The sequence below is a fragment of the Chinchilla lanigera genome, unplaced genomic scaffold (genome assembly GCF_000276665.1).
Source record: "Chinchilla lanigera isolate Chin_1 unplaced genomic scaffold, ChiLan1.0 scaffold00018, whole genome shotgun sequence".
In the NCBI taxonomy this organism is placed as follows: domain Eukaryota; kingdom Metazoa; phylum Chordata; class Mammalia; order Rodentia; family Chinchillidae; genus Chinchilla; species Chinchilla lanigera.
Window position 1 is genome coordinate 873,289 of NW_004955419.1, and position 9,872 is coordinate 883,160.

General features: G+C 49.7%; 1 protein-coding gene across 1 annotated transcript; it reads right to left on the minus strand.

Annotated features, from left to right (window-relative positions):
- Positions 1-1,670: 1,670 nt before the first annotated feature.
- Cdk9 (cyclin-dependent kinase 9) lies at positions 1,671-9,872 on the minus strand (the record flags this gene model as incomplete). The annotated part of the gene is given in 7 exon segments (XM_005382409.2): positions 1,671-2,591; positions 3,245-3,393; positions 3,558-3,729; positions 3,818-3,984; positions 4,260-4,350; positions 9,224-9,305; positions 9,770-9,872. Coding segments are annotated over 7 exon segments (1,130 nt in total), but the record flags the coding sequence as incomplete, so codon positions are not given.

The window sequence follows — 9,872 nt, forward strand, 5'->3', positions numbered from 1 at the left end:
GAGAAGCAGCAAAGGGGAGAAAGAACGAAGACTGTTCTGCTCACGTACCAGTTCCCCAAGGACTGTTTTGTTTTTTGAGACAGCGTGCTGCTCTGTAATTCAACCTGGCCTTAAACTACTATGTAGCCCACGCTGGCCTTGAACTCACTTGGATCTTCCTGCCTCAGCCACCAGAGTGCTGGGATTTTTGCCACAATACCATGCCCCATGAGGAATGTAATCATTATGTCCTGCACACACATACTAATAAAAATATATACAAATATGGTTTATTACACAAATAAAAATATTGTGAGAAAATAAAGCATGTACAGAAGCACCCACCTGCCTCAAATTCTTGAGGGCTAAGTTTAATCTCACCACCTCCTGATCTATCCACCTCCATCTGCCCTGGGATTTCTGTTCTCATGTTGCGCTGCCCCCCGCTCCTTTTCTCCTACCCCTTTGTTGTTCCAGGCGGCCCCACCCGTGGCCACTAACTAGGTCCTGGCAGCACTGCCTGCATCAATCTGGCCTTGAAGACATACGTGGCAGTCGCTGAACAAACCATGAAGCCACCAAGGTTGGGGTGCAGAATGAATGGGCTCATAGACTATCATTGTTCATCCGCTTCTAAGAAATTCCTGCTGAGTTGGAATGACTGGGTCAAGAATACGAACTCTGGGCCAAGGCCCTGGGTTCCTCCCTCAATAAGCAAACAAAAGCTAGGGTATAGGTGTGATGGGAAATACCTATCATCCCAGCACTCCGTGAAGCTGAGGTAGGAGGGTTGCAAGTTCTAGCCCAGCCTAGGCAATTTAATGAGTCCCTGGCTCAAAATAAAAATAAAGGCAAGCATGGTGGTGCATGCCTGTAATCCTAGCACTTGGGAGGCTGAGGCAGGAGGATTTTCCCAAGCAGAAGGCCAGCCTGGGTTACATAGTGAATTTAAGGACAGCCTGAAATAATAGTGAGACTCTGTCTCAAAACACTAAAAAAGTAAAAAGGGCAGGGACTGTAGCTTAGTGTGAAAAGACCTCGGCCCAAGCCCCAGTACCATAACACAATGAAACAAAAACCTTTTCGTCAAGCCCTCTTTCTTCAGAGGAAAAAATTTTCAGACCTTCCCAGTCCGGTGAGTTTCCCTCAAGCCAATACTCGGGCCTTTGGGCGCCTCCCCATTTTAATCTGACCCCAGCCACAACCACTGAGGCGCCCTCCAAGCTCACATCGCGGAAACACAGTGTGGCTCGCTGCCTCCTTGCCATGGACTTTATCCTCTGCTGTGCCAACCTGCCTTGGAGCCAGCTAACTATGGACCCAAACTGCTGCAAACTGAGTCAAAATAAACCTCTCCTCCTCTGACCTCTGAGTGTCCAGTGTTTCGTCTCAGCAATAAGAAAAGTAACTACGACAACAAGAGATTTTTTTAAAAAAAGAGTCAAGACCCCCAGCCCAGGCGTGGTGGCACACGCTTGTAATCCCAGCACTCGGGAGACTGAGGCAGGAGGATCGTTGTGAGTTCAAGACCATCCTGGGCTACAAAGCAAGCTTAAGGTGAGCCTGAACCGCATAGCGAGACCCTGTCTCAGAAAGGCAAAAAAAAGAAAGACCTCCAGTGACTTCGTACACCAATTCCTAACTGCAGCTGTGGGCTGAGTTGAGGGTAGAACACAGAAAAGACACAGCGCTTACTGCAAAAAAAAAAAAAAAAATTCAACTTTTAATTATAACTGATCAAACTTCATCCACAAATGTCTCTGAACAACTGAGGCAAAAAACACGATAAAATTCTCCTACTGAAGAAACCAAGAGTTCTCGTCGGCCCCGGTGCCCCCGGGGCCCAGACCAAGGACTGACGGTTCCCAGGGCCGCGCTGCTCCCCGCGCCCATCTCAGCACCTCAGGGAGCGCTGGAGACAGTGGGGGACCTGCCCCCTCCTGTCACGCCAGGGCTCTGAGGAGTCACCGCTCGGCCCCCCTCTCCAGCCACGCTTCCTGTCCTAAGGTGAATGGAGACCCTCTGGGCACCGTCCGGAAACCCAGGGACTGGGCACGGCACCCTGTGCCCTCCCAGCCTTCAGCCAAGGCGCTGCTGCAGTCTGCTCGGCTGGTTGCTTCTGGTGCCCAGGCAGGCGTTAAATAAAACGTGGAAAAGAACTGAAATGCCCTATGGTCTCCACAACGCAAGTCACATAGCAGAAGAGAAAGTGAAAGGACGGCACTAAGGCCGAGTGGGCCCGGCCGTCAGAAGACGCGCTCGAACTCCGTCTGATTGGTGGTAGCCGGGTTGCGGTTCTGGTTGGCGGGCTGCTGTGTGATCTGGCTGCCCTTCCGGCGCGGCGGCGCCAGGTACTCAAACATGGACGTCAGATGGGCGGACAGCATGTTCTTGAGGTCCGAGGGCATGGGGTCAGACCAGAAGAAGTCATGGTTGAGGGCATCATCGCTGTCGATGCGCTGCGCAGGGTCCAGGACCAGCAGCTTGTCGATGAGGTCCAGCGCGTACGGGTCACGCACATAGGCCTTCAGCCTGTCTTTCACCTTCCGCTTCTGGCCCTTGGCCAGCTCCAGCTTCTCCAACAGCTCGTACTTGTCCACGTTCGGCCACACCTGGGAGGGAGGCATGGACGGGGCGGAGTGAAGTCACCTGCTGGTCAAGCATCAGATGCACCCCGATCCCTGCCGGAGGGAGAGCCAGGCCCCTCCCCGCGAAAAGCAGCAGTGGCCACCACACCAGCACGTGCCAAGTGCCAGGCCTCTCACACAAGCTACTGGGATACCTGTGCCAGCCAACCCTGACAAAAGCATACCCCTGTTTTATTTTCCTGCAGTACCAGGGATCAAATCTAGGGCCTTGCCATGGGGCTACATACCCAGTTCTTTTATTTTATTTGGAGAGAGATCTTGCTAAGTCATTACATTGCCCAGGCTGGGACAGAACCTGCAGTCCTCCTGCATCAGCCTCCTAGAGTGCTCAGAGTACAGGTGTGCACCTAATATATAGCTCTTACAGAAGAGAAACCCAGCACTGATTTGTACTGGGAATCAGCACTGATTCAAACACCCACCCCAGGGCCATGAAGCCAGCTGGGGCAGACCTAAGACCCAAACACAGCCCAGGAGGCCAGGGGCCCAGGCCCTGACCTTGCACAGAACCTTCCCTTGTCAGGCCCCGCCCCATTCTCTGCACCAAGGGGAGGGGATGGAAGAAGAGAGGAGAGCAGAGGAGACCCTCCAGGCCCCACTTCAGCCTAGCCACGTACCTCCGGGGTGATAGAGCCACAGAGCTGGCTGATGAGGGCAAGCTGGTGCTGCTCCGTGTTGCCCTGCATGATGGGGCTGCGGGTCCACATCTCGGCCATGATGCACCCTGCACCCCACAGGTCAATGGGCGGACCGTAGTCCCGCTCCCCTGGAAGAAGAGCACACCGGGAGGGCCCCTTGAGCCTGTGGGCCTCCAGGGCCATGGTGCCCCGGGGCCAGAGGCCTCAGAAACCCTGGCAGTGGGAGGCAGTGGGAAGCTGTGGCCCGAAAGGTGCCAGCCCCTGCCCCCCCGTGCCGGCTCAGGACCCTCACCGAGCAGCAGCTCCGGGGGCCGGTACCACAGCGTCACCACGCGGTTGGTGTAGCGGTTGGGCTGGCTATTCTTGGCCAGGCTGAAGGCCCGGGCCAGCCCAAAGTCGGCCAGCTTCAGGACTCCGTCCCGAGTGATGAGCACGTTGGCAGCCTTCATGTCTCTGTGCAGGATCTGCAGGGGAACAGGAGGAGGGCTCAGCCTTGTCCCTAAGGGTCCCCTGCTGCATCTGCACAGCAGCCGCCCACGCCCCCGCTCCCACCTTGTTCCTGTGGATGTAGTAGAGGCCGTTGAGCAGCATCTGCATCACTCTCTTGATCTCAGACAGAGTGAACTTGACGAGGACGTTGCTCAGCAGCCCAGCAAGGTCATGCTCGCAGAAGTCGAACACCAAGTATATGCTGCCCTTGCAGCGGTTATAGGGAGACGCTGAGGCACAAAGGGTGAGGCAGAGTCAGAACTCTACACCCGGCTATCACCAGCTCCCACCCTCTCCAGCCTAGCTGCCTGTGGCCTCCAGAGCACCCATGGGTGCAGTGTTCACCGGTGGGTGCTGTGGCAGCAGGGGAAGCACTGGCTCCGATGGAGAGAAAGCGGAGGGTGTGTCGGAGTCAAGAGGAGGCAGGTTAAGAGCTCCCAGCTTAGCTTTCGCATAGGCTCAGTTGGCCAAAGCCTCATTTTCTCGTAAGATCCAAGCAACTCACCTTTGGTTCGACAAATCTCAATCAAGTTGACCACATTCTCATGCTTGAGAAGCTGAAGGATCTTGATCTCCCGCAAGGCTGTGATGGGGAACTGGGTAAGAGAAAGAGAGGAAATGGTCAAAAGTGAGAGTGCTACAGACTCTGAACTGACTCTGAATCCACACTCAGGGACCCTGAGCCAGGAGGCAGCGGGGTTATGTGCTCTGACATCAGCTGTTTCAGATGCCTGACCTACAAACTGGGCATGATAGTAGCATGCGCACCTCACAGAGTTGATTTAAGATAATGAACTGAAACAGGGATAAACACTTGACTGACTAAATGTCAGTAAACCATAACATTTTTGGAGGTAGAGTCTTGCTATGCAGTGCAGGCGGACCTGAACTCACTTATATAGTCCAGGCTGGCCTAACTGATAGTCCTGAGGGGATGCACCACCTCGCCTGGCTCGTTATGCCTTCCAGCATGGGCTGGAACTGTATTTAGCAGGGCTCTCTCATGGAAATGGAAAGAAGCGGGGGCTGGGGATTTAGCTCAGTGGCACAGCACCTGCCTGGCAAGCGCCAGGTCATGAGTTCGATTCCCCGTACTGGAAAAAAACCAAAAAAAAAAAAAAAAAAAAAAAAAAAAAGGAAATGGAAAGAATGTAATAGACTTATGAAAAAGCCATGGGTGTGGGGTTGAAGTTTGTAAATAACAACGACATTGAGGAGACTTGGTTTCCTTCCAAATTGCCTGAGGTTTGATAATACAAAAGAAAGAAAAAGAACGGATAATCTGGCTGCTGATAATCTGTTCAGGGCTTGAGATATTTGAGGGTAAATGTCAAGCAATTTATACACCATCTGAAAACATGACTACTGATGAACATCTTACAGTATTTCATGTTTGCCTTCAGGCAGTATATTCCCAAAACCTTCAAAATATGGCATAAAAATTGATGCCCTTGTAGATGCAAAGACTTACGCTTTCAATTTAGAAATTTACCCTGGAACTCAGCCACTAGGTCCTTATTCATATAGTAACAAACCGAGCGACATTGTGAATAGACTTGTTGCTCCCACCTCCCAAACCAATCAGAATGTGACACTCAATTATTTATTGGTTTACCAGTTTCCAATTGATGTTATATTTGCTAACAGACCACAAGCTGACCAGCCCAGAAATACACCCAGGAACAAAGCAGAGATTCCAAATGAAATATTGTGATTTCAAAACAGAGAATTGCATAGTATAATCTCTGGATTTCAGAAAGATGTAACACTGGCCTCCTGCATGGCAAAGGAAAACCACCTGGTACTGTTGATGTCAACACTGTACCACGATGGAAATACATTGATAGGGAAACCTCAACAAAACGGAAGCCTGAAATGGAAACTTTTTATAATAAAACCAAAGGCAGTGATGTTGTTGAGTTATGCAGCAACTGTGACGTCACCTGAAACACAAAGCGTTGGCCAACGGTTGTGATTTACTCAAGCCTAAATGTGTGGTGTGAAGTTTGGTAGTTTATAAAGAAAATAACAAGTGCAAAAAGTATCACAGAGAAATTTTCTTAGAAGACTGGGACTGGAACTCCTAAGAGAACATTTACAGCAGAGAAAAATCAAAATGTTTCTGCAGAAACATCTTTTTTGTTGTTGTTGTTTTTTTCCGATATCGGGAATCGAACTCATGACCTTGCGCTTGCCAGGCAGGTGCTGTGCCGCTGAGCTAAATCCCCAGCCCACAAAATGTTTCTGCCCAGGGAACTATGCAAAAATTGTGGAGCACACCGGTGAGCTGACAGGTGAACAGGCAGGTGCAGCACCACAAAGAAAATGGTGATGTCTATTCCAAGCAATCATTGCATATTTGATATTTTATTTTATTGGTATCTCATTCTCCTGCTAAGTGCACATTATACAATGTAGTAGGAAGGTCCTGGCAAAAACAGGAAGACAAGAGAGAAAAATAGCCTGCCACAAAGGAGAAAGGAAAGCTAAGCACGTGCTGTCAGAGACTTGTACATGGAATACGCTGTTGTCGTGTGTGAAGACTGCCTTGGGTGTGATAATTGAAGCAAACTTTTTTTTTTTTGTCTTTTTGAGACAGGGTCTTGCTATGCAGTTCAGGCTGGCCTTGAGCTCACTCTGTAGTCCAGGCTGGTCTCAAACTCACAAAACTCACTCCTGCTTCAGCCTCCCAAGTGCTGGGATTATAGGCATGCACCACCACACCCAGCTAGATTATTTTTATTGTAGAGTTCTATTGGTATTTTCATTGCAGTACACGTAGGAATTTATTTCTGATGTTATCTTTTAGGTTTCGTAAGCAAGTATACAGCTGACGTGAAAATGTTGATGTTTATTCTAAATGCACATATGAAGAATTTAATACTTTTTAAGCCGGGTGTGGTGGGGCATGCCTGTAACCCCAGCACTCAGGAAGCTGAGGCAGGAGGATCACTGTGAGTTCGAGACCATCCTGGGCTACAAAGTGAGCTCAAGGCCAGCCTGAACTGCAAAGTGAGACTCTGTCTCAAAAAGACAAAAAAAAAAAAAAAAACGTAATGTTTTATTGATATTTTATATTCCTGTTAACTACACGTTGTACAGTATAGTAAGAATCTCCTAGCATAACAGCAAGAGCAACAAGATACCAGGTTATGTCTGCAAAAAAGGGCAGGAAAACCAAACATGTGCTGTGAGTTTAAGCGATATGTATGTATGGAATGTGCTGTCATGTGAAGACTGCCTTAGGTGTGAAAACTGAAGTAAAGATTTTTTTTTTATAGAGTTCTATTGGCATTTGTATTGTAGTTGATATAGGAATTTATTTTCTAGACTTGGTACACCAAAAAACAACGCGTGTTGAAAATTTTGATGCTTGTTTATAAATAATAAATATTAAAAATTCAATACTTTTTTGGCTATTTCTTCCTGTTAAGTATGCAGTAACATAATAAAACTCATAAAATTAAAATAAATAATGTAGCAATAGAAATATTCTAAAGAACAAACATGGGTATTATACACCCACAATAATGCACTTGTTTTTTGGAGACAGGGTCTCGATACACTATTTAGGCTGGCCTTGAGCTCACTCTGTAGTTCAGGCTGGTCTTGCAAAGATCCTCCTGCCTCAGCTTCCAGAGTGCTGCGATTATAGGTGCGTGCCACCGTGCCTGGCAATAATGCACTTTATGACAAAATTGGCATTATGCTCAGTGGGCTACCAAAAAACTGGGGTGGGAGGGGTTAGACAAAACTTTATAACATTGCTAGGCGTGGTGGTACACGCCTATAATCCCAGCACCCCTGTAATCCCAGCATTCAGGAGGTTGATACAGGAGGAACTCTGTGAGTTTGAGGCCAGCCTGGGCTACAAAGTGAGCTCAAGGCCAGCCTGAACTACATAGTGAGACCCTGTCTGAAAAAGACCAAAAAAAAAAAAAATCTTATAATGTAGTACAGGTTGGCCTTGAACTAATAGTGATCCTCCTGCCTCAGCCTCCCAAACCCAATGACTGTTCTTTAGATTTAAAAAATCTGGCGCCAGGCATATAGCTCAGTGGCACAAGCGCCTTTCTGGCAAGCACACAGTCCTGAGTTTGATTCTCGGTACCAAAAATAAATAAATAAATAAATTATATAACGGAAAAAAGATTTAAAAAAATCTGTCAGGAGTGGTGGTACAGCCCAGTGATCCCAGCACTCAGGAGGCCTAGGCAGGAGGAGAGAGCCACCTCCCAGGCCAGCAGGAACAGCACAGTGAGACCCTTTCTAAAAAAACAAAACAAAGCTGGGTGTGGTGGCACATGCCTGTTATCCCAGCACACATGAGGGAAGCTGAGGCAGGAGAATCATTTTGAGTTTGTGGCCTGGCTGGGCTACGAAGTGAGTTCAAGGCCAGCCTGATCTGCATAGCCTGACCCTTTGCAAAAAGGACAAAACAGCAAAACAAACAACAAAAAAAACACCCCACAACACAAAAAGCCAGGGTGGTGCTGAAGGCCCGTAACCCTAGCACTTGGGAGACTGAAGCTAGAGGATCCCAGTGAGGCCAGCCTGAACGAGACATACTGTAAGAAATTTCCTGCAGGGTGTGGTGGCACATGCCAGAATCCTAGCACGAGGAGGATCACCATGAGTTCAAGGTCAGCATGGGCTACCTAGTGAATTCATGGTCAGCACCCTCTACACAATGAATGCAAAGGCAGTCTGGGTTACAATGGAAGACCCTGTCTCAAAAACAAAACAAAAAAAGATTAAGAAATTTCCTCGCAAGAGTAGGTCCGCAGGAAGCCCAGCTGAAGCTAGGATGGGGTCAGGAAAGACTACTCAGTACATTCCCTGAGTTGTAGTCACTTAAAAAAAGAACAAAACTATATGACGGGGCTGGGGATTTAGCTCAGCGGCACAGCGCCTGCCTGCCAAGTGCAAGGTCGTGAGTTCCATTGCCGGTACCAGAAAAAAACAACAAGAAAACAAACAAACAAAACACAAACAAACAAAAAACTATATGCCATGCTGGGCATGGTGGCACACTCCTGTAATCCCAGCACTCGGGAGGCTGAGGCAGGAGGATCACCTCGAAGGCCAGCCTAAATTACATAGCCAGACCCTGTCTCAAAAACCAAAACCAAAAAACACACAAAAAAACTATATATCTGAGTTTTCCTTTTACATTGAAAGAAAAGGCTACGAGAAAGGTATTTAAAGGTTGCCTAATTTTCACAACCAATGTGCACTCCAGTAAGATTCGTCTCCCTCCTGAACCTCTCCGTATTTGCCCCAAACTAAAACATCAGATGCTTTAGAACATTTGAATGAAAAGATACAAGTGGAAGGCCAAATTTCCTACAATATGGAAATTTCCAAGCTACTGGGTATAAACTTTAACTCAACATGAAACTCCCAGAAACAACGGGCAAAAACCCAAGCCGGCGCCTAGGACAGTTGGCTCCCGGGACCCGTACTCACCCCCTCCTTCTCGTTCTCCATCAGCACCTTCTTCAATGCCACCTTCTGGCCGGTCTTGCGGTGCTTGGCCTTAAACACCTCCCTGCAGTCAAAAAACGAGCGCCAGGGGGGCTCAGCGGCGACTCCGCAAGGGCCGCCCTTCCCCCAAGAGCGCCGGGGCGACAGGAAGGAGATCCCGGCGGGGCGGGGCGGGGCCGGCGGCCCGGGCACGCGGCTGCTCCACCACCCAGTCCCTGCGGTCTTTCTCCGAACTTCGGTTTCCCGGTCCCCGGCCCCTTCCCACCCCGGCACGGTCGGAGAAATCTCGCTCCTTTCCAGGGCGCCTCTCTGCAGCCCCTCCCCGCCCTCCCCCCGAGACCTCAAGCTTCTCCCCGCCAGCCTGCGCTCGCAGGCCCAAGCGGGCCACGACGCGACCTAGCGAGCCCAAGGCACAGGCCGGGGATCAGCGTCCTCCGAACCACCTCGCGCCGCGCCCTGGGCGTCCCGACGTGGGGGCCCTGAAAGCTGCAGGCCCAGAGCTTCCGGCCCCGAGGGGCCCGGGCTTACCCAAAGGTGCCTTGGCCGATCTTGGCAAGCTTCTCGTATTTAGTCACCTCATCACAAAAGGGGCACTCCACCGAGTCGTACTGCTTTGCCATGGCCGCCTCCA